At 36.3% G+C, this 26,173-nt stretch overlaps 1 protein-coding gene across 3 annotated transcripts in view; it reads left to right on the forward strand.

Annotated features, from left to right (window-relative positions):
* The window catches only part of SLC35F1 (solute carrier family 35 member F1), a 390,852-nt gene that overhangs the window by 132,298 nt on the left and 232,381 nt on the right, over positions 1–26,173 (forward strand). Inside the window, exon 2 of one of the 3 annotated variants that reach the window (XM_072831675.1) lies at positions 17,828–17,946. The exons of the other annotated variants lie outside the window; for them this stretch is intronic. Within the exon in view, the coding sequence (XP_072687776.1) occupies positions 17,942–17,946 (5 nt within the window). The 5' untranslated portion in view covers positions 17,828–17,941. The remainder of the gene's footprint in view (positions 1–17,827; positions 17,947–26,173) is intronic. 3 annotated transcript variants of the gene reach the window in all.

Here is a 26,173-nt window from a genome sequence, read left to right on the forward strand (position 1 = left end):
TTTTCCCTGATATCATTTTTATTTTCAAGGGATTTCATTCATGTTAGAGCAATTGGGACCTAGGGAAAAGTAATTTATTAAACTAACTCTGGCGACTTGAAAGTATTTCTCTAGGGAAGCTTTGAAAAAATCCAGGAAAAGATATACTCTCAGAGATTCCAATAATTATTACACACATGTATTTTTTTCAGCTGAACAGAGGAAGATGAGACGCTTTGAAAAAAAAAAGTTCTATTTTAGTTACTGAAAGTCTCTGCTGTTTTGCTATCCCATCAATTCAGACTGATGAGTAGTTCTATTGTAGACATGTCAAGGTGGGATGTGGCAATTTTTCGTCTATTGTTCTTATCTTTACAAATGTTAGGTACAAAGAATTTATAACATCCTCTCCAAATTCAAAGGGGAATTATGTTTGTAGACATAAAATCTAGTGCATTCATCTCACAAATTTGGTGCTCTGTGTATTGGCTTTGAGCCCTTGAAGGATGACTGCAATTACTAAGTATTTCTAGGGTATTAGGTTTTCTTTGAAGCATTTTAGCAATTTTTAGTAGATATGAACTTTTTGTAGTTGGCTTTGTGCTCTCATGGATAAATACTAAAGTTGAGTGAGCAAACTTCATAAAGCATCTCTACAAAGATTGAGCTGTGCCTCTGTGAAAGCAAATGTTTCTTTTTTTCCTAGACTTTATTAATAAATACGCACGATGTCTTCCACTCTAATGTTCATCTTTGCAATGAATGGAGCTTACGTACTTTAATAACCTTATCTGTGGTCAACTCTAATCATCAAAATTTACAACTGGCACTGGAAATAATAGCAACACACAAAATGGTACCTGTCCTCAAGGAATTCATGACTTCGTGGAGGGATTAAGACAAACCAAACCAAACCAAACCAAACCAAACCAAAAACCGATATTTTATTACAGTGCAGTAAGTGCAGCAGAAGTCCAGAGACAATGAGGGCCCCAAAGAGGGGCAGCTAACCACCCTGGCTGTGAGCGGGAGGCACAGGACCTGAGAATACTTGAAGTGATAGCTGTGGAAGAACAGAGATTATCAGGAAAAGGAAGAAAGGGGAGGAAGAGTGTTTCATTTATTTATTTTTAAAGATTTTATTTATTTATTCATGAGAGACACAGAGAGGCAGAGACATAGGCATAAGAGTGTTTTAGACAGAAGGAACAAAACATTTAAAGGGTTGGGGAAAAGTAAGCATAAGGCTTGAGACACTGAAAGAAATTCTCTCTGGAACACTAGGTGGGAGAGGGGTTAGTGTAGCGGAAGCCAAGGAAGAAGGTGGGGACAGACCCGGCCATGTTTTGTGGCCGACTGTTTTGGAGCTTAGCCTTCATCCTAAGAAGAGTAGACAGGCATTAGGGGATATTGTAGACAGTATTGCTGTTATTCCTGGTTGACCTTGACTGAAGAGATGCGAGAGAGAACACAATGAGTAGGGGACTCCTGGCAACTGTAGGGTAGAGACAAGATCTTGAATGGATTAAACCTCTGTGAAATAGATGTCCCTCAGCATATAAGCAACTGTAAAGATGAATATATTGACATCTAGATGATTTTCCCCTTCTACAATCAAATAAAATTATAGAAAAAATGTATGTGTTTCATTAAAGGACTTTTTTATGTTAATTTGTGCATTCTAGGGTAAAAATCTACCCCCGAATCAGTTTCTCGGTTAGCTGGTTTGTCAACTTCTTACCATCTGTAAAGTATTGCCTATTTAAAAATTGTACCTATTTAATTATCATTCTAAGTCAATTTCTCTTAAGAACGTGTTATTTAATTTTCTCAGAAAGAAGCTTTGAGTGTATTTCTCTTTGTTCCTCTCTTCATTGTGCATCAGTTCTTACCAAGTATCAGTTGCAGAACCAGCCCTGTCAACAGCTTGGTACTTGACTGTTGCTCGGTACCTCACTGAATAATTGAGTCAATTTCTAATTATACATGTAATGAGTGTGATGCTTGTGTGTGTGTTTTTTTTTTTTTAAAAAGATAAATAAGAGAAAATTTCAACTGTGGTAGTTAGAAGGAAACTAAGTTATTAAAAAGTAAAAAAAAAAATTTCAGTCATCCACTGTACAGCCATCGCTTTGCATTTCTGGCAGGGGGGTCACAAAAAATATAAAATATATAATTCTTACTCCCTTGCAATTTGCAATATTGGTGAGGAACCAGATCATAAATAAAAAGGAAAGAAGAGCGGGGAATAATGCAAGGCAAATATTGTTAAGAGCTCAGAGTTATGGTTGAAAGGACAAAGTGCAATAGGATTGCAGAGGGGGGATTTCAGTAAGAGCCAGCATAATAAAATTAAATGTACAAGAGAGATGCTAGAGCCTGGCTGGCAAGTGGACTTTGGTTGTTGATGGCTTATCTTGCTGCAGAAGGTTTTATGTGTGAAAATAATTTTGGTGCTTATCATGGTGATAACCAAAAACTGCATGGCCTCAGTGTCCTACTTTTACAGGAACAAGATCTAATGTTACTGCTTTGCCATGATTTAGTTCCAAACTATCTTCCTAGTCTTACTGAGATTCTGTCACTTACCAGGGTTGTCTCCAGTCAGCCATACTTTGGACACCAAGAGATATATCCTGCCTTAACTCATCTCACATCTCCTTAAGCCATTTGTCTAGTAGAGAATGCCCTTTCTACTCTATATATGATGGTCAGAAATGACAGGGACCACTTGCAACCAACTCCCTTCATCATAACTTAAAGCCATTTAGTAACAAAACATTACCTGTAAACCACCCATTACACAAAAAGTAACATTAGCTCCTGTAGATGTTGTTCACACACAGTCTCAAGCCACCAAAAGAATAAAAACAGAATTTAATTAAAAAGATTTAAAACAGAATTCCCTAAATAGTAATAGGAGCCTAAGGAAATTAAGCGAAGTCTCTGATCTGAACTTTTACTACCCCTCTGACTCTGCCTTAAAAGAAAAAAAAAAAAAAAAAACGGAAAAAAGATAGAAAAGAAAAGACTGCTTCACTTCCTGAGGTATACCTAAGTGCAATACCTGGTTACTATTGCATAGGGGTGCTCTGAGACAAAGTAAGTTTTAGATAGGAACTACATGAAAAAGTCAATTTAAAAGAAGCCTCAAAAATATAAAATATAAATGGAAACCAGTAGAGAATTTTAATATGCATTATTAGCTAGCATTATCAGACATTATCACCTTCTTTTCAAATTACTCTCAGACCTGATCAGTGAGGAAAGCAAAAATAAAGTTTATGGAAAAACTTTGGCCTTATCAATAAGATATATTATTTTCTATACATTATTGTTTTAATTTGGTAGAAAAGGTATTTAGTTGTAAAAACAAATAAACAAACAAACCCAGAAACTGAGGACTTAAATTTAAGGTTATTTTCATTTTATGAGAAAATGGTGAATGTTGGATTAATGCAAAATATCAGTGAATGTGTTCTCTGGAAAATGTAGAGATTCCTTCCCTATTACGTATTTGTCATGAAGAGAACATTTAAATAAGGTAATGCTTTCCATAAACTCTCTGTTGAAATCTCTGTTATGTTCAAAGATTCTTTGCCCTTCCCTCAAAGCACCTGTCTAAATCAATGGTGTACAAAGATAATTACCACTAACTTTGCTACAGCATTCTGGATTGATCGGGCAATATAAAGGATTTGTGTCAATATTGTGAAGAAACTTCATTTTGCAAAGGAAATTTATCTGAGAGGAAAACTTACCCAGAGAAAATTTCATTTTAGGACTCCAAACAAGCTGAAATATTGGTAATATTAGATTTTTAAAGAACTAGCAATGCAGTTTATGAAATTCCACTGCTCTCTGGCATTCCTAAGAGAGAATCATTACTTTACTACTTCTTAGACAAGATGAGATTGAAGAGGGGTAAGAAATCTACATTATTGTCTAAAATTGAGGGCATGTAATGATCCTATAGAGAGCTGGGTCAGTGCTCAGAGTGACACAGAGATGAATAAGATATTGCCTTGGGCTTTAAGACCATAACTCAAATGTCTGGGGAGGAGAAAGATATCTTTGTTATCTCCAAAATCCTTACTTTAAGTTATAAAAATAGTATTATGATGATATTTATGCTTAAGGTCATTAAGCAAATCCTCCCTAATCCTATTATCCTAATACATTTATTACACTTAAAAATATTTCTTCTTTTTTTGTCCCTATCCACATGTATATTTCATCAATTATAATCACAATGAGTATATAACAATATTTATTTTCACCCAATAGTGTATGGTTAACATTTTCATGTTGTTTTTATATTGTTCATTTTCATAATGTTTACTGGCTGTATGATATGCTCTTGAACCAAAGCATCAGCATTTACTTAGACACTCCCCTATTTTTGGTGTCTTTATTTTTCATATTATAGGCACTTATATAGTAAGTGTCTTCATGAACATATTATTTTTATACTTGAGAGTTTTTATAGGATAAATTCTAAAATTCCTGGGTCAAAGAGCAAGATCACTTCTGAGATTCTGGATATATATTACTATATTACTTACCAAAAGAGTAGACTCTAGTAAATACATCGGTATTAGCAGTATATTTCTGTCTTATGCCACATCGATAGCATTGAAAATTTTCACTATTTTTCTAATTTAATATATGCCAAATGGTCCTTTATTGTTGTTTTAATGTACATTTCTTCGATAATTAGTAATGCTAATTAGTAATTGGAAAATTATTCCAATGTTTGTTGAATATTTGTCCTTCCTTGTCTTTGGAGATTTGACTTCCTTTCACTGATTTCTCTTTTGGAGTCTTGATTTCTTTCTTGCAGTCATCATAACTCTTTGCAATTGGTTAGCAATGAGCAAGGCTTTTTGGGCAGAAGAAGTACTTTCTAGACAATGAGGCATTCAGAGAGAGGGAGCCCTGGGAACAAAATTTATTTGGCTGGAGTAAGATGGCATGGTAATAGAGTTCTTTCCTATAAATGTCTGTCCATTGTGTGAACGGAGATAAAAAGGATACTGTTTTAGTCACATATCATACTGCAATTTCAGAATCCTTAAAGAATGTGTTTTGACTGTGTGATTGAAATGTTTTACTTAGGGATAACTTATAAAGGTTCTTTTTCTTCTAGGAATATAATTCCCTGCTCCTGGCATAATTACAACCTGAGCTTAGAGAGAGGACATTATTTTTTAGTCTCACATTCTCTGTATGGTATTTTGGTACTAAAGGTGGTGTGAATTTCACAGGAGTTGTTTCCCATGTACCTCTGCTATTTCACATTACTTGTCACCTCATTCCCTCTCTGGAACTAATTCAGCCTATTCTGTTAGAACTGATGGGTGGCAGATTTGACATTCCAGCTAGCTCCATTTTCCCAACTGTGTGAGCGAAGCCTGCTGCTGGGTTGGTTGTATGAATCAATCTCTCATTCTTTTCAATGGATGAATATGTCTGGATATTGAAAGGATGTTTAGATATTGACATCTAGTGTAGACTGTTAGTAGAGGTTACTTTTTCCTTGTTTGGAAATTTATTTGTCCTTAGATACTACTTTAAAATTGAAGAGGTGGAAACATTCTTGAGGATGTCATATTTAAAGAATGAGCCATGAAGCACCTTAATGTAGTTGTGCTTGATTTATCAGTGGCTTCACTGATTAAATATTTACAGTACAAGCATTGTCTTTCATTCTTAGTAACCTTTTTTATGTAGATAGATTTTGATTTAAGGTACCTGGTTTTGGTAGTATAGTGAATATTTAGAAGAAAAGCCTCTTTGAAATTGGATGTCTCTGAAAGTCATTGTCATTGGCCTCCCATGTGTACTCAAAGACAGGAATTTTTCATTTTAGGAAGGAACCTATTATTAAAATGACCAATTATTTTTACTTTTTCAAGTTAATCTGAAAACCACAACATGAATCATAATAATACTTGGCTATCTTGTAAAAGTGCTGGGAGATATCTTAAGTTATTCTTGGAAACATTACTGATAGTTTGGGTGGTAAGGCATCAGATTATTAGATACTGAACCATAACTACGGATTGTGAGGGTATGGTTGAAATGATAAGCACAGGAAGAGTTAGAGGTATATTATGGACAAGGCCTGAGCCAAAAAATATTTGGGTAAGAAGGCCTCTGGAGACAGCAGTTCCTTGGTCATTGGCTGGCACCCATGATCAAACCAGGTAGGCTGAGGAATGATCCCAAGCAAAAGGTCAAGGTTGCCTTTGCATCCATGACAGGCTGGACTTTGGTTCAGAGTCAGAAGTCAGAGGCCATTCTGTAGCTTCTAAAGAAAGAGTTGTGTGGCATTTTCCTCTGTCCTGGCTCTGCTCCTCCCCTTCAGCTTTGTCCCTGGGATTATCCTTGACATTAAAGATCTCAAAGTGAGTCCTAATCCCCTGGGTGTATAGCTGGGTCCTCGGTTATTCTAGGCCTTTTCTTTTCTGTCTGAGGTCTTGTTCCAAATGGGAAGGAGCTTAGACAATGCAAGGAGGGGACATACCTCCCTTATTCCATAAAATCTGCAAAGTGAGGAGATGGGAGATCAGGAAACTACTCCAGGGCAAAGCCCACCGAAAGCCCTAGCTGATATAACTGAAGTGCCAATCTGAAGGGTGGAAACTGGGTGCGGAATTGACAGATTTTGCATCTACCAAACCGGGACAAGAAGAACTAGAACATGCAATGGCAGGCAGACACTGGAGAAAATGCCTAAGGTGTTGACTTAAGAACGCTTTCAAGCATGTCTGGGGTTGATCTTTGGTTGGGCAGCAAGACATTAAGGGTTTTCAGTCAATTCAGACAATGTTAGGTAGTATTGATATTACGTCTTTTGTCTTTAGCGTGTATAATTATCTATAGGGTTATTTTATTATTAAAATGCCCTTGGCTTAAAATACAATTTAAATATATAATTTTAAGTTTGATGTCATTCTTAAAAATAATTTTGTGTTCTTCTAACTATAACATCACTTCCCTATTTTCTTTAAAAATTAATACCATTTCTTCTGAGAAGTAAATCTTGACTCAGTATGGACAGATTAATATACATCTCAAAAGCAAGGCTAGCTTCATAACATCTATTCAGTATTTCAGATTACAGAAACATAAAAAATAGGGCATTTTGATGCTTCAGCTCAATTGATCACAGGTTTCCAGAGGAAAGCAGTCCTCTTTGATATTCTAGATAGTGCTTTGAATCTATGAATATTCAGCCAACACTAAATCAATCTATAAAGGCTTGATAGAGGCTAGTTTTGCAACTCAAATCTGATTGCATTCTCAGGCAGACAAAATAACCACAGTCAACTTTATTATAATAAGTGGTGAAGTTGATATCTTGTATTCTAGATCAATGAAGCTCAGAAGAGTGTGTGTATTCAAGTGTAGAAGAGCAAAACGGTTTGTATTTATATGAAGACTTTTTATGGGAATTTCCTTGAGCTTGATAATCACTATCTTGATAATTAATGCCCTGGGGTAGTGGAGAATCGGTCTTTATCATGTATCACATCGCATTTTGGAAAACTGAAAACAAAAACAAATGATTTGCCCTTGTTTTGCTTATTAGACCATGTTGTTTGACAGCACTGACTATATTCTTTTTACCTTGTCAGTAATCACTGTTTAAAGAGAACAAGCAAACAAAGATAGTAAGAAATTAAGGGTGAAAAGTGTGCTAGTCCTAATTTAGTTCTCCACGTATAGATTTGGTGGTAATGAGTTAATTGCATTTGGGAGTGATTACCTCTGCCTCATGTAAATTTAAACTCCAGAGTCTATGAGAAGGCTGCCTTTAAGGTTGCCACATCACATGAGCCATTTAGCAGGGGCAAATGAAATTAAGCACTGAATTAGTTTGATTAGTGTTTACTGCACTGTTGTACCAATGTCATGCTAGAGACGTTTACAACTTGCTGTTCAAACATTTGCCTTAATATGGGCTTTAATAGTGAAATTATTGCATGGGCCTGAGATGCTACCTGGACAGATACACACTTGGGCCCATCTCAGAGGATACTTCTGAAGGCAGCAGTGACTTTGATGGCCTGGAGCAAGAGGAGGCAGTGCTATGGAATTCTAAGGATAATATTGAACGCTGTATGATTTTTGTGGATGAGTTCTACAGCAGAAATTTAAAGACCTAATATAAGTTAACCATCTAAGAAGGTATAATAAAAAGAAAAACAATTTCTCTTCCTAATTTGATATGAGATTAACCTGCCAAAAAGCTATCACTTTAATCTTTGACTTGTATATTTTGTCAAATAAGGTTTTGGAATGCTGTGAGAAGTTGCTATGGTGGAAGTAAAATACTGGAAAAATTCTGATTTCAAGGGTTCTGGGAAAAGTCAAGAGCAGATGAGGTCTGGTGGTTGTATTTAGTATCTTGTGTTGGTAGAACAAGTTAATGATTCCTCACAGGAAAGTCTTTGAGAAGTGGAGACAGCCAGGTACTAGAGCAGGAAGAGAAATTTGAGGTTTGGGTTTCTGTTGTTTAGAGGGAAGTGACTTGCAAAATACAAAGTATGGAAACGTTTGGGTCAAAGGCAGGCAGTGATGCTTGGGGAGGGAGACGGAAGAGATTCTTCATCAGTAGGCAATGTTAGGAAGACATCATTGTGCTTTCCTATCACATTGAGTGGGAGTGGAATGGGGAAAATGATTCCCTGGGGCACAGGAACAATATAATACACTTTTGATTATTTTATGTTGCCTTTTTCATGTATTTTATATTGTATATAGTACATTGGCATAGATTTATGCATATATAAATCCATGAATAGATACACAGCTGTACTGGGGGTCCATTTCCAATTTTTGGAATGTGGTAAAGAATGTAAGAAGTTTGGAGCTCCAAAGGATCAGGTCCTTTTTCTTGCAATAACAGCCTGGCTTCTCCAAAGATGCTCCGTAAATCAGAGACCCAAGGAATTGATTCGTTTTCATTATATAGGGTCTGTGCACATTGGAAATTGTTGTTTTAACTTAAGGACTGAACTGATCTGTATCTTATTTCCAGACATTTGTATTTCATAGACTGGAGGTCCTCATTTCTTTTTTAAATCCCATTGATCTATACACATTCCTTCAGATCACCTTGAGATTTTTATGGAACAAGGTGGGGAATATAGAAAGAAAAGTGTACTTAGAGAATTAGCTATTAGGACTTTCCAAAGCAACTTCACAGTTACTAAGTGGATATTTCAATTGTGGGATCCCTAAGTAGCTTGAAATAGTCAACTTATTAAAAGTGCTATTTGTCTCAATAATCATATTTTTCTTTCTAATAAATAGTTACTTTGCTCTTTTTCTATTGGCCTCTGACATTACAATAAGCTGGAATTGGAAGAATCGTTCTTAAAATAGAATGCAATTCTTTTTCTATAATAAGATCAGCTTTAATTTAGGTTCAGTGCAATGAAAATATAATGAAAATTTCAACTTCAGAACATAGAATCTGGAGAAATGTGCCGTCAGTACCAAAAGCTATTCATAACCTTTTTGAGATATAACAATATTTCATTTCTCACTGAAATTGTTTGTGGGGGCTTTAAAAATATTCTTCTGGTAATAAAAGATGTCACGACGTTAACCTCAGTGAGATGATTTTATTGCAATTCATAGTTATAAGAATAATTTAATTAGTAATTCAGGTTGTGAGAAGGCATATACCATAATATTAAATCACTGAGCCCAGTAAAAATGCATTCCACACGTTTCAGTTACCTCGGATATTCACTGTGACAGAACAGAGTGCACCTTAGCTAGCTAGTACTCTTGTCAACCCTGGATTCTCTTATAAGAAAAAGTAAATATCAGATCTGTTATTTGGTACACTGAAGCAACTTAGGAGAGTGGCTTCTGTATTGTCAGCTGAAACTTCCCACCCTTACCCAAGTCATGCCTTGGCAGCACAAAAGGGAAAATGGCTGAAGAATACAGTTTAAGGAAGACGAAGTCTAATGGTATGGGCTAGGGTTAGTTATTATCTAGATTCACCCCAAAACATTCAGAAGCCTTAAGTGTCTTTCTCATTAGATGAGATTTGGTAAGTAAAAGATGCTGAATATAAAATCAGACAGTATGAAGTGGATGGATGGGTGAATGAATGAAAAAGACCAACATTTTTTGAAATAAGATACAATTCTGTATCATTTTGCCCCTTGAATTGGAGATATTTATTAAAACAGAGATGATAGATAACATGCATTAACACATTTAACCCTTATAACAAGACAGGTGCTGCTCTTTTCTGCATTTTATAGATGTGGACACTAAATTAAGTAACTTATCCATGATCACACAATCCAGGGTTGAAACCAGACAATGTGGTCCCTAAGCCCAAGCTCAAGCACCATATTTCAGTCATTCATTTGTTCATTTGTTCATTCATTCATTTTCCTTCTCTCTCTCTTTAGTTACATCATTTGCATATCACAATTCCAAATATATTCTGAATCCTCTTGATAAACTTACGGGCGAGTTCAAGCCAAGTAACAGAATGGACAGTCGCTAGTAGTTTTACTGCCTTCCATACTAAGGAAGACATGAAAAGGAGCACGAGGGACCATCTACTCCCCAGAGAGGCTGGAGGCCACCATCGTGGACTTGAAATTGCTTTTTACATGCATCAATTGAAATGGCCTCCGCATAGCAATTAGATTTAATGAAGGGAAGCTGCTGATAAGTAAGACAGGCTGCCAGGCCTTCTGTTGGTTATTTTTAGAGGAAATAGATTATACAACCTGTTTGGCCCCAATTCCTATCCCTCTAAAATTGCTTTTTCTTGATGGGTTTTGCTTCTTTTTCTGAATTCAAATCAAGAATGAACTAAAGATAGATTAGTTGATCGCTTCAAACAAATGCTATCACTAGAAAAATGGACACATGGAGATGCTCATAGACCTATTATATAGAGATATAAAGACTTTACACATTATATACATACAAACATATATATTACATTTATGTATATACAGTTGACCTTTGAACAACATGGATTTGAACTGTGTGGGTCCATTTTAGGTGTGGATTTTTTTTTTTTGATATTACAGTTTTGTAAATGTATTTTGTCTGATGATTTTCTTAACATTTTCTTTTCTCTAGCTTCTTTTATTGTAAGAATACAACATACAGGGGCATCTGGATGGCTCAGTCACTAAGCGTCCAACATCTGACTTCAGCTTAGGTCATGTCATACTCTCAGGGTCCTGGGATTGAGCCCCACATTGTCCCCACTCTTCTTCTCCCTCTACCCCTCTCCTCTCTCTCTCTCTTTCTCTGACTTTCTCAAATAAATAAATAAGTAAATCTTTTTTTTTAAAAAAGGATACAGTATACAATATATACAATGTGCAAAATATGTGTCAATTGACTTTACCTTATTGATAAGATTACTGGTCAACAGTAAGCGATTGGTAGTTAAGTTTTTGGAGAGTCAGAAGTTACACTTAGATTTTCAACTGTGTGGGGTTTGGTGCCTCTAACCCTTATTGCTGTACTAGGGTCAACTGTATATGTGTTTGGTATCTTCTTTGATGTTATTTAACTGTTTGTATAACATGGGACCTTTCTCCATTGTTTAAATCATAGTTAAACTACAGTTTTATGCATTTTCCACTACATTTACACTTAATTTTTTTCTTATTTTTAGAAAAAGTAACTAGAAGTAAAGAATCCATATATCAGCTCAGAGGGGTTTTTTTCATGACTGAGCTTCCTACCAGTGATTTAAGTGTCTGCAGAATCTGTTACGTTAGGAAGGTGCACAAACTTCAGTTAGAAGACCTTTAAAGTTTTAAGAAAGAAAACCTGTTGTTAGTGTTAACAGAGGGCTGATCCGCTATTATTTCCTGAGCTCATATATACTCAGAATGAGATCTAAAAGAGACCAACTTAAATGGGATTGTAAAATGCCTTTTATTTGCATCTATATCATGTTATTGCCCTAGCAGAATATTAAATTGACTGTTCTAAATTGAGCAAAGTGTGTCGTCTTTAAAGTAATGGTGGTAGAGCCCTTGAAATCTTAAGGGAGATATTTTTTATTTGTATTATTATTATTTTTTAAGATTTTATTTATTTATTCATGAGAGACACAGAGAGAGAGAGAGAGGCAGAGACACAGGCAGAGGGAGAAGCAGGCTCCACACAGGGAGCCCGATGTGGAATTGGATCCTGGGACCCCAGGATCAGGCCCTCCACTGAAGGTGGCGCTAAACTGCTGAGTCACCCGGCCTCCCTTATTTTTTTAATAATAAAATCAGAATGAGGTTTTTGAAAAAAAAAAAAAATTTAAACCTGAAAATATATGCTTTTAAAATGAAACACACACACACAAAAGAAATGCAGTCATACCAAATGAAAACACCTTATAAGACACTGAGAGAGAAACCTCACCTTATAAGAAAATCATATAAGAGATGTTCTAGTTTTAATTAAGGAAGATGTTGATTGCTCATGATGTTCAAATAATTGGTAACAAGTGAAAAAGAAAAACCACTAAGTCCTTAAGTTTCACTACATCAATATATTTGGTATTCTCCTTAATTTGTAATTATTTTTAGGGAGCATGAAGGTTTGTTTCTTAAAGATATCTTCTAGTACATGGATTTAGGGGATATGACATATGATTCTTCTGTATCTCGTATTTCTATTATAGAAAAAAAACAGCTAAGTTTTAATGTCGCATCGTCATGTTATTACTAGAAGATTGGAGAGCTACAGTCCATAGTCAGGGGAGAAGGAATCCTCTTTGGGTAAAACCTACCATTTCTTTTGTTTTATACTTTCCCATAAATTTTCATATTTAATTTGTCATCAGATGTCTGTGGAAATATTCTAAGTTTTTTTCACTATAAATTTTCAGTGAAGTAAGATTTATTGCTCCATTGTAGACAATTTTGAAAACAAAGGAGACAAAAATCTTAATTAACAAAAAGATTTCATTTCTTTCCTTTCTGTATATGCTACTCTCCTCACCCAGTCTGATGCCTCTCAAAGACTCCTCTCTGGGTTAAGAACCTGACAATACGGCAAAATGTCCTAAAAGAAATTAGGTAATGTGTATGAATTTTTTTCTCCGTATTTTTGTTGACATATTTTTTAAATTATTCACTGCATAAAAGGCTGATTGTTTCTGAAAATCAGAAATGGGTCAAAAGCCATCCTCCATCACCGTGCCACCTTCCTTCACCCCCCAATCAAAGCTCTGTATACTGCTGGCGCAACATTCCCATACAGTGAAGCCATTCTTCCTTCTCAATAATCACTGAGGACTGACTATTGTGAGTAAATGATGCACGTAACTGTGTACTTTTTAAAACTGCACCCAAGAGAGGGAACTGTGGTCTGGTGCTTCCAGTATTTTTGTCTCTACTCTGAAACCAGATGTTGTTTCAGACAAATGCCTGAAAAGAAACTTGGAATAATCAGGAATAATTTTATTGAAAACTTGGTATCAACTTTTTAAAAGAATTGCATTAAACGTGATAAATACACAGGAGTGACATGATTAAATCATGTAAAGAAAGTGCCTAGACTGAAGAAAGCAAACCTATCAGGCCCTTTGCAGGTTTTAATCATTTTAATTTAATGGCTCTTGCAGAACTGGAGATTCCTTTTGCATCATAGCCTGACACAGATGGCAAATCATAAGTTCAAACCATAACACACCAACCATGGCCATCACACCTTGAAATACTCCTTAGAATTGTTCAGGGTCCCATGTATTTGGTAGCCCTGGTATATTGTGCAGGTGACTAGAGGACATCTGAAAGTCAAATGTGAATAACCAAGCTGGACTTTGGCAGATGAACGAGTGCATAGTTAATGCTTCTCTTAGGAAGTCTTGGATCTTCCTGGACTCTGCCAGCCATCTGCTGTGCCTAGAAATTTCAGACCTTATTTCCTTAGAATAATAAGCAATAGTGTCAAATTCTGAACATGTATTCTGAACTTTGTAACAGCTCTGAGGAATTTTCTACATTATACCACATGCAGATTGGTTATCTGTTGTCATACCTTTTCTCTTTCCAGCTGCTGAGGGCTGCTGTCTTGTACATATTTTCATCCCCCTTAGTGTCTCATCCTTTTTGGCTACTGGAGATAGTGTGTTGAATTGAATTACTCAAAGCACAGGGAACCAATGAAAGGTTATACCACTGATTGATGTATTAGGGAACAATCACTCAGCTAATCTAGATAATTTGGGATGGAAGTGGTGAGGAAGGTCACCGTATTATATGAATTAACTGGATTTACTGTGGGGAAAAATCCTAGAGGTCAATAAAGGAATACAAAAAGAAAGACATAAAATCCTGTGCCTCGAGTTTCTATGCTTACTAGATGTGACCACACAGAGCTTCCCAGGGAGGCAGAGCAAGAATCAATCAATCAATCAATCAATCAATCAATCTTGCTTATGGATGTTTTGGTGCAGGACAGTAAACTAAGAATATGAATTTATATTCCAATAATCTGTAATTTGCTTTCTGTAAAAGCTAAGAGATACTAGAAGATGGACAGGGCTAGATTAATTTTTAACATGATTTTATAGACTTTTTCTCTTTCTGATGTTTGGTGGTTGATAGATTTATATTGCATTGTGTTGCATCACTCAGGCCATGCTCCCATCAAAAATACACTCTGAATATGAAATGGAAAACTGTAGAAATTAAAATATTGCTGTTGAGCAAAGGAAAGATGGAATTTGTTCCTTATTGAATGATTTACATAAAACTGGTTGAAATTTTTCAGCTAATTAAATTTAGTGGAATTCTACTGTAACAATTCAGATTAATTTCATAAATATTAGGGTAATGATCTATCACCATGGAATGTTAGATTTGTAAAATTATACCGTTGATTTGAACTATTCATTATTGCATAATTTTGAAAGTAGATAAATCATCACTAGCGTCATTGAAAGGTTTTTTTCCTCTTGCGTGTAATTTTATAAACTCTGTTCAAAGAGTTGGTTTACAATCTAAAATAAGACACTTTAACCTACATGCATTTATTTTCATTACATCCTATAACATAGTGATTACCAAATCATTATCCTTAGGTTAGGTGCTTGTTAAAAATGAAGATTTACTGAAAAAGAAATCTGGTAATAGAGTTCTAGAATGTGCACTTTAAAACATCTCTTAGAGTCTCATACACAGACTTTGCAAATAATATTTTCTGTAACATTGGGATTTAGCTTTCTCCAATATTTAAATCATTTAACTATCATGAAATTCAGTTGAAATCTAGATTCACACCATCTTCAAAAAGAAAGATCTCCTTTATTTGATATCAGTAGGGCATTTATCTAAAGGAGAAAGACAGAATTTCCTCTTTTTATCAGTGCTTGAAAAGCAAGTAGCAGAGAATTGCAGGACCTCTAAAACCTGAAGGCAAGCTCCAGCCTTTGGTCAGTGAGAAGCCAGTATCCTCGATCATACATCACAAGGAAATGAATCCTGGCAGGAACCTAAAGGAGCTTGGAAGTAGATCTGCCCTAGTTGAGCCTCCACACGAGAACACAGCCCAGCCAACACCTTAACTGCAGCCTTGAGAGACCCTGAGTAGAGAAGCCAGCCCAGCCGTATCTGGGCTTTTGACCCACAGAAAGTCGGGGATCATATATGTATATTGTTTTAAGTCACTAATTTGTTTTGCAGCAGGAGAAAGACTATTATGCAGGCCAAGGAATAGAGTTCAAGTCCACAGTGAAAACCAACCTAGGGCAGTAGTCCTTAAAATTTGGTAGCATAAAAACCACCTAGGTTATTTACTTAAAATGTGAATTCTCAGACCCCTGGCCCCACAACAGTCTAATTCAGGTAAATCTTGATTGGATTCCAGGAATTTTGACAAGTTCCATGGGTGATTCTGGTGATTTTGGTGATTTTGACAAGTACCATACATGATTCCTACTGTTTGAAATTACACTTTGAGAAACACTGAAGTAGAGCTTATAGGCATTGACAGGAAAAAGAGCAAAAGGGATAAAGTTAAAGATATTTTAAAAATAGAAATGATTAGTGAGCACTTGTTTGTGAAACATAAGGGTGAAAGAGGATCAAAGATGACTCAGCCATGCGATGGCTGATCAGGGCATAAGAGGAGATGTGTAAGAGAAGGAGCGGGTTTGTTGGGGTAAAAGTGGGCTGGGACAGGGGTACAGGTTGAATCTCAGGCCCCCCTGGGAACAGCGGTAGATACATAGAAGGCAATTTGGAATTTAGAACTGGAGCACAGGAGAGGCTGGTGCTGGAGGTAGAGACTGGGAGTCATTAGTATTTGTTTGAAGGATGACTTGAGGGTAGGTATAGTGAGTGATGGGGGATGAGTTCAGATTATAGTAGAACGACAAACTGGAGGTGAGGAAGTGGAGGCAGGCAGGTGTGCAGACTTCAGCAGGAGAAGCACCTGGAGGGCTTGCTAAAGCACAGAATGCTGAGCACCACTCCTGGAGCATCTGGTTTAGTATGTCCTGGGTGTGACCCAAACAATTTCATTTCTTACAACTTCTTAATGGTTTTCTTCGTTTATGGTGCAATGGAGTGCTACACACTTGGTGTTTTGAAATGACAGATATTTAGTATTGGACAGCTCTGGAGGCCTTAGGGGAGAATATAGTTCCTTGCCTTTTATCTTCTAGAGACCTCTCACATTCCTTGCCTTGTCCCCGCCCCCCCCCCCCCCCCCCGCCCCCGTCCTCCATCTTTAAAGCCAGCACTTTTGCATCTCTTTGACCATTTTTTCCATTGTCCTGTCTCGTCTCCTTCTCTCTTCACTCTGGGAAGGCTTCTCTGATTTGAAGGATTCATGTGACTAGGTTGGGCTCCCCTGGATAATCCAAGGTATCTCAAGGTCCTTAACCTTAGTTACAAATCTTTCTCCACTTTAATCCTTCTTCAACTTGGCAAACAGAGTCTGATCTTTGCCAGTAAAAAAGCATCTGCTGGCAGTGCATTTGGCACTTCTCAGGAGAAGGAAAGGTGAGGGAAACGATATTTATTCAGAGAAACTTTCTTTTTGTTATCTCCTTCAGGACGATTGGAGAAAATCATATGCAAAGGGAAAATACACCATTGAAAATGATCTTTAGTGAGTAAACACCTGCCATGTGTTAAGTATTCTCTGGATACTATCTTATTCAACCCCCTGCCATCTTACAAGGAAAATATCTTTATTTGTTTTGTATACCTTAGGAAACTGAGACTCAGAAAAACTAACTTGAGTTATGGAACATTGTCGGTAAGTTCTGGGGCTAGCGTTTAAAAACAGGTTGGTTTGGCCTTAATTGCAAACATTACTCTTTTACCATACTTTGTAGAGTTTATAGAGGAGTGATACAAATATCACTAAATAAAAACCAATTTCATTATTTTTCTCATAGAACAAGGCCTCTAGTATTTCAGTTTAAAAGTAAATCAATTAAAAGAAACATATTCAGTTAGCAGTAGATATATAGTATATGGCAAAGTCATAAATGTACTAACGTGACCAAAAGTTGTTAAATATTCAAGAAACAATTTTGACTCCCTAAGTCAAATTGAGACAGATAAGAGGATAAAAAGATGACATGAAATGGATTCATTTGAGAAGGTTAGCCATGATTTCAAGTACATGAACATGAAGCCTTTATATGTGGTTATTTATCATGTATACTAGAGGCCATTTAATATTTGTAGATATTGTACAATATTAATTATATAATTATATATGCATCATTGCATCACATATAACTCTTCCTTTGATTCTACTCATTCTGTTTGTGACAATTTCCCTATCATGTCAAGGTAACATTAAATTCTCCTTGCAGGACAGATCTGATCTAAAGCCTTCACATGAAGTTCAGAACCTATCTTGAGAATGACCAAGGACATCAAGGAAGCTTTTTGCCTCTTTTCATCAGGAAAACAGTTTTTCTTTCAACATGAGGTGGGTGGGGGAAAAGAAAGGAATCAGATGACTTATCAGCTTTTTTTTTTTTTTTTTTTTTCCACAGCCTCCTTCCCCCTGGAATATCTAGGCCCAGAGAGAGAACATGCTTTCCATTAACATTTCCTTCCTACTAAAATCTCCTAGGCTAGTCAGAGTTATTCTCAAAGCTTTAGCTTGCCACTCAGCTTTGTCTGTTATGAGACACATCTAAAAATAAAGCAGAAGATTGTAATAGCAATGATTAGCAGGCCTCATTGTTGATTTCTCTAGCCAATATCTAACCTATTTAACTTTTTATTGCAGCGGGAATAATTATATTTACCAGTTCTGAGCAATTGAGGAAGTATAGTTTACCTAATATAAAGCACTTAAAATGAACTCTGTCCCTTCCGTGTCTGAACAATCATATTCCCAGTACTCAGCTGCTTACTCAAGATGAGATCATTTAGGCAGGAATATTCATTTAATTAAAGATAACTTAATTGGTGCATAATATATTATGCAGTGAAAGCTAAGGAAATCTAAGACCAGGTGAAAAAGGCAAATTGCTTCTCTCTTCTCTCTTCCGATAGAGGTTAGAACTTAAATTTTCAGAGAAACAGCAGCCTGTAATAAATCTTATCAACAGAGTTTTATTTCCAACTGGCATTTATGTTTCTTCTGTGGCACAGTAGGTATGAAAACATAAATCTTGCATCAAGAAGCTGAAGTCTACTTTAAACAATGACAGTAAGCTCTACACTCTTGGATAGGAGTTAAGCACAGTAACTACACAAGTCTCTTAAAAAGAAGTATGCACATACACGTACCTACTTAAACATGTGCCATGTACATATTTTAAAAATGGAATAGTATCAAGATTTTATAATTCCTTCCTATTGCACCATATCCCACCCCACTACCACCCAGTCCCACTTCCCACGTTATCTATTTTAAACTGTTATAGCTGCTTCTTCTGGCGGTTACCTTAGTTTCTCTAAATAATATGCCTTTCCTGCTATTTCCTTTTTAAAAAATTTTTAGACATTTAAAAATTTAAACATCTACTTCCTTCTTGTTATGATAGGTGAGGACTTAGAATTTTTAACACCCGCCTATCTTACATACCAACATAGTAATATTACCCTTTTTAAAAATTGATCATTATGCTTACAAAGTAGCAACAGTGTATTCAAAACAGCAATCTTGTGTATATATGGTCCACACAGTAGTGTACTATGGTAACATTTCCTTTCCTGTATGACCTTTGGCTTTCCTGGAGTTTCTAATTCCTCTTTTTTCTTTCCTGTTCTCTTTTCCCATTATTGTATCCCTACTTTTCCCCAAAGGCTTCATCATATTGGGCATTTTTTAAGTCCTTTTTCCTTTACTGGATCCTACTGTCTTTTAGCCCTGATCAGGGTTACTCCTCTCCAGTCTCTGCTGCACGTCATCCCAGAAATTTTGGATCTTCTATCTTTTTCATCCTCTTCTGTGGTTCACTCTTTCTCAGAAAAAAGGTAAATTTCCAGAGCTCCTCCCATGGCTGAAAAACCTCTTGATTTCACCTTCAAGTTGATAAGTTTGGCTCTGGCTAGTATTACATGGTAAGAGCAATTTTTCATAATTATATCTAAAGGATTCTTCATTGTCTTTTAAGCATCTGCTGTTGTTAAGGATTCTGATGCTACCTGATTCTCATTCCATTTCAGTAACCTCCACCCCTTTCCCCGAGAAAGTGTCTTGTTATTTTATCTTTTGACCAGGATTCTGGAATTTCACAGGGATGCCACTTGCTGTGGATCCTCCCCTCTCTTCACGGGCATTTCAACTTGGAGACTCATACTGTTTAGCTCTGAGATATTTTTCTATATTGTTTCTTTGTGAATTTCTTCCTCTCCATTTTATCTTATACCTATTTCTGGAATTCTATTATCCAGATGCTTGACCTGATTCTTTATATCTCCTATATCATCTCTTGAATTTTTTATGTCTTTATCTTTTTATTTTGGGAGATTTCTTTGATTGTCTCCTTAATTTTTTTAAAATTGGGAATACATAGAGATTTATGTTTAATTCCCAAGACCACTGTCTTTTTCTTTGCCCCCTTTTTGGAGATAATATTTTCTCAAATCTCTCTGAGTGTGGAATTAGAGGTTTTCTTTTTTCTTAACTCCTTTTTAATTCTCTTCCTTAATTATCTTTCCTCAAATAATTTTTCCTTTATTGTGTTCTAATATTGGAGACCTCTTTGAATGTCCAAGTATATTTAGAAAAAGGCATTAGAAAGCTAATTGTGAGCTCTCTTTATGTAGATTGAGTGTGTTAATTGGAGGGTTTTTATTTGAAGTGTTTAAGAGTTGACTATTTCATTAAAAACCCGATATCCTAGATTATAGATTCCTTCCCACTCCCATTTTCAGTTTTTCTTCAGAAGAAATATTGCCTGGGATGGGTAAATGCATAGCTATCAGACATTCTTTATATGGAAGAAGGGGGAAACCAAGGTTCCATATCTTCTGCATGCTAAAAGCCTCCTCTGACCTGCTATCATAGTAGCTACTCCTCCATGTAATTTCTGTCCTCCAGAAATGTGTTCATATTCCCTGTTCACTGAAGGCCCCTCTCCTGCTTGCTCAAGTTATGACTTTATACATTTTAAATTCCTTTACTGTCATTTAAGTGATGTCTCTGGAGGGAGGAAAGATGGATGCTTTTTGTTAAACCTTCACATGTAATTCAAAGTCTTGAACTCTGATTTAAATAAGGTTCTCAGGAGGATTTTTGCTCACTAACATTTGTGAACCACTGACCTAAGGTATGGAGGACACATTGATAAACAGTGGTTCAGGGAAGAGGGAAACACAAAATAGAAGCACTTAATTGCACCTCTGAGTTTTATCCTCTATGGAGAAGACTAAAATATAACCCAGAGTTTAAGAGTTCTGGCTTTGGACTCAGATAAACTAAATTTGAGTCCTTCTCACTGCTGGTCTTAAGTGAATGATCTTTGGAAATTGTTGAAACTCACAAAATTCAATCGCTCATCTTTAAATTTGGCATACATAAAGTAACCACTTCTTAGGATGATAATGAAAATCAAATATAATGCTTGCCAAAGGGCTTAGTATTGTGCTTGGCATATAGTAAGCACTTAATAATTATTCACTGTTTTTAGTTAATATTAAAATAGCCCTTCCCCTTGGAATTGCAAAGAACAATAAACAAAATGCCATTCATAATTTATATATAACATGAGTCCATCAGTTATAAATTCCAACAGGTTTAGTTATATAACCTAAAATCAAAATGAGTCATATGTGAGGTTTTGTCACATAATTGAACAACTGTGTGTCAGTGTTATTTTCAATGTCATTATTTGAAAAGAATTTCCTGCCATTATTATTTAACTAATGAGTAATATATATTTTTACTTATAGCCTCATCTTGTGTTTTAAGAACACCATTTATAGGGCAACCCAAGTGGCTCAGTGGCTTAGCACTGCCTTCAACCAGGGTGTGATCCTGGAGACCTGGGATTGAGTCCCATGTCGGGCTCCCTTCATGGAGCCTGCTTCTCCCTCTACCTGTCTCTCTCTGTGTCCCTCATGAATAAATAAATAAAATCTAAAAAAGAAAAGAACACCATTTATGACCTAATGATTTATCTAACATAAGGCAAATTAGTCTTTTTTTTTTTGTTAAATTGGCCCACACATTTGAAATTGATTTATAATATAAATGACACTAAAATCATTTATCATATTAAAATTTAAGAAAAGAAATATGGCCCATTTAAAAAAAAATTGTTCTGATGTCAGCAAATCCAGAGAAAAAATCCTTGTTAAAATTGAAAAATATTTCCTGCTGATTATATAAATCCAATTACTTTAGCTTTTCCCCATAGAGTATGGTGGGTTTTTTTTTTTTTCATTTATTGTAGCATGTTTTTATAATTATGCCCTACAGTGGAGAAGCAGCATTGTTCTCTAAGTTGGTAAACGTAGGTTCTACTCCAGTCTCTGTTGCAGACTGCAAGTGTGTCCTTTCTGTTCCTTGAAATGTGTATAGCCTTGCGTAAATGCAAGGCAGAGATGCTTTGTTCAGATTCACAACTGGGATACCCAGGTGCTCAGTGGTTGAGTGTCTGCTTTTGGTTCCGGGTGTGGTCCCAGGGTCCTGGGATTGAGTTCCGTGTTGTGCTCCCCACAGGGAGCCTACTTCTCCCTATGCCCATGTCTCTGCCTCTCTCTCTGTATCTTTCATGAATAAATAAATAAAATCTTTTTTAAAAATCACAACAATTGTCCAAAGCTTGCACAGGATCCATTCCTACTGGTTGGAAAGAAGTAGGGTAATATGGATTGTGCAGTGCATTGCTGTTGTGTTCCAGCAAAGAGAATTAACTGAATTTCTCTTATTTAGCCTGTCAGATCTTTTCTGTAAATGTCTCTGTTCTTGGACGCAACCTCCTCAAAAGCACACCATAAGTATGACTTACCTGATATGATTCATTCTCATTGATGATAAGTATCATCCAGCATTCTCTTAGTCTCAGTTCAGGATCTTCAAGATTGAAATGTAAGTTTGAGGTTCTGGAGGTTTGGCATAGTGCAGAGTAGTGATTTGCTAACTATCCAGTTACTCAGAGACATATAGATTTAGGATGGAGATATTTGGAAGGCTGCGGGCTTCAACTCTGCTAAGTACCAAAGCTTTACTTGCCAACACATTGTCCACACAGCCCTTTCTCTATGTGTGCCGTCTCAATGAATGACAATGAAGCCATGTTCTGTGTTAGAACATGGTGCTTGTTTAGTGAGAATTTTGGTTCTTTAAAAGTTTGGTTTAATTAGTCCATTGAATTCTTGAACCTGTGGTCAAGATCTTATTTATGTTGGTCAGAATATAAATGGTCAGAAAATAAAGCCTTGCTACTCATTTCTCACTTCTAATTATAATTTAGGGGATGTTTAGTTTCTTCAGTGGTTTTGCATTAATTGTCACAGTATATTAATAGCAATGCAATAAGAGCTTAAATCTACATGATAAATGGAAACTAGTGTTGTTTCCAAAAGAAAACCTATTATTAATTTTATATTGGCATCTTTTTAGCATTACTAAGTAGTTTATCAGATTTTGTGATCACACATCCAGTTTTTTTTTCTTCTAGAAACATTTTATAACAGCAAACCAAGATGCACTAGCAGCCTAATGCAAAGATTAAGATGACAAATATTGTAATTAGAAGCACAAACAGCGGTAAAGCTCTGACTAATATCATATTTAAAACTGCATTTGTATTTGTGTTTGTACATTAGTCTTCGAGTTATACAAATGCAGTATTTTTGATCTGTTATCACTAATTTTAGTGAGAGTGATTCTTGGAAACCAACTAGTTGGTGTTTGGAACTGATTGTGGCTCTTAATGTATATAGACTTTAAAACATACATTTTCTTTAGATTACTCATAATAAACACAGAAGGTGGTAACCCATATTCAACTTCAACAAAGCAATATATAATCTAAATGCTGGGATAGCAGATTGAGGATAAGGTAGTTTTATTTCAAAGCTTTGTCAGCATATGGGATGCACTGCAGTGTATGGCTGCCCCTGGAGGTTCCTATGACAGACAGATCATGAGACTGAGAAATAAATTAACCACATTTAGTGGTGAGGGAGAGAATTCCCAGAAAACTCTGAAATAGCAAGAAATCACACTCTAAAGACCTTCACATCCAACCATAAATGTATTACTTAGCCCATTTTTCACCTAGTCTGGCTGTGTTTTAATTTTCTAGCTCACTAAGTTTTCTCAGTAGAGGGTTAAACTTGCCATTGGTAGTCAATTTAAGTTCTGCCTTTTGGGAAATTAAAAAAAAAAATGTGAAAAGGCAAGTGTCTCTCTTTAATTGATGTCCTGCACAGACTAAAGCAATGGAACCTATTTTGTTTGTTTGTTTTTAATGGCTTCTCGTTTCACTGATGTTACCTCAAAGGCATGGCATACTTGGTGGGAGTATTTTTAGAATTATTTTTTAAGTTTATGGATGAGAGAAATACTCAAAGCTCATTCTTTCTATATTTCTATTCAGAGTTTATATTAAAAAAATGTAAGGCAAAAACTATGTACCCATGTAGAGATGGCTCAAGCTGAAGGTAGTGAAATCAGAAAGAGATGGAAAATCTTGTAGGCCACTAATAAAAAGAAGAATGAGTAGCATTTCGAGGCAGCAGTTCAGAAACAGGAATGAACTCAACTATTTTGTTTTTGTTGTGTAGGATGGTAAAAATCTTTAAAAGAATATGTGTACTGGAAGCTAAAAGAGAAAGAATTAGTAATACGTACTGTATCACTATGTCACACTGAGGACCAGAGTACTCACACACCAGTTCTGTAGGAGACTGGAGCGTGCATAAAAAAAATAAATAAATAAAGTAAAAAATTTATACAGCTGGCCTCATCCTGACCTGTCTTCACGGTTCATCCATGTTGTAGCATGTGTCAGAATTTCACTGCTTTTTATGACTGAATATTATTCCATTGTATGTATATGTGTTCTGCATTTTATTTATCCACTCCTCTATCCACTCATCTGTCAACAACTTGGGTTGTTTCTACCTTTTCGCTATTATGAATAATGCTGCTATGAATACAGGTGTAAGAGTACCTGAGTCCCTGCTCTCAGTTCCTCTGGGTATATACCTCAGAGTGGAATTGCTGAGAGGGGGTCCACATTTCATCTTAGAGATTTTTTGGTTTCCGTTGGAGATCTGAGACGTTTTGGCTGCTTACTCCATACTTTGCTGAGGTGTATGAGGCTGTCCTCAAGTCTATTTGTCTAGACATTTTTCCTCATTGTTTTTTTATTGTACTGCCCTGGTGCTGGCTGAATGTGGGGACTTAAATGTTGCTGAGCTGTTCCCTGGACAAAGGAACATCTTCCCCTTCTCTCTGATTCCCTCTAACCCCTGTGGTTTGAGGTTTCAGCCCTGAGAGAGGGTGATCCAGGACACTTACATGGGATCACTTGACCTCCACACCCTCTCCTTTGTCTTGTGCACCAGTAACAGGACTTTCTACTTCCCCTTCTTGTCAAGGATTTTCCCCTCACCATAGCCTCTTGCCTTCTACGTTAAGGCTTATAGTTAAGCATGCTCATCTTCTCAATTTGCCTTTTAATATGTAAAGCAATTCTTTTGGAATTTAGAAAGCCTCTTATTTTCAGCAAAGCCAGTCTTTCAAAACTGTTATCTCACTCTGAACATTAAAACATTTAGCTTGAAACTCAAAATTGAGCTCTAGTTTCTTTCTTCCTAGATGGTATCCACCAAGTCCTGAAGTAAGTAATAAGTGCCATCAATTTGAGAAATGGGGGAATGGCAGGGAAGCAAAAAGTACATCAGTGAAATGTATCAAAACGACTATCACCACTACATTAGCAACACCATTTATTCTGTCGGTTTCTGGTCAGCTTCTCTTTTTGTGCTCTGCTCCTACGTCCTTCAACCTCAACTCTGGTTTTGATGAAGCCACACTGCTGTGTGAGGCCAGTTGGGATCACATTTGGCTTGACGAGTTCTGGAAGGAGGCTTTAAATGTCTTATTAGCATATGCATGTAGGATCTGTTTTCAGATATGGTGAGTGTTATCAGATCATAACACACTCTAGTGAAAGCTTTAATTCACGTGTCTTCATATAAAAAGGTGAAGAATGATAAATTGGCATGGTTATAAAAAGAACTGCAGAAGTTCAGACCACTATTTCATATGATTATTGATTTCTAATGGCTTTGCTGTGACCTTAATTGGGCTATTAGGGGCTAAGCCAGGTTTGAGATAAAATGAAAGTGCTCGTAGCATATGCAGGGGCTCTTCTAGATTGATTGAAATAGTGACTGGGAAAACAGTGGGAGTCCTTACTGATGTGCTTGGGCGTCCAGTGGCTACAGAGCTAAAATGCATCATCACCTTGCAGGGAAACAGTGAGCATTTCTATCGCCTTCAGCCTAAGTGTGAGGCAGAAAAAACTGATAACAGTCAATAAAGAGAGAAAGCGCTAATGAAGAAATCAGCAGTGATCCTAATAGCACATCAGTACCATTCTACTTATTTTGCCAGTGTCTACCTGGGAATGGTAACTCCCAGTCTCCTTGACCTTTTTATTGTGTATGCTGTTTTCCTTTCTAAGAACCCTTGACTAAACCTGAGAAACTGAAGAGTCAAGGTCCTCTGCTCTATT

This window comes from Canis lupus, chromosome 1 (genome assembly GCF_048164855.1).
Source record: "Canis lupus baileyi chromosome 1, mCanLup2.hap1, whole genome shotgun sequence".
Classification (NCBI taxonomy): domain Eukaryota; kingdom Metazoa; phylum Chordata; class Mammalia; order Carnivora; family Canidae; genus Canis; species Canis lupus.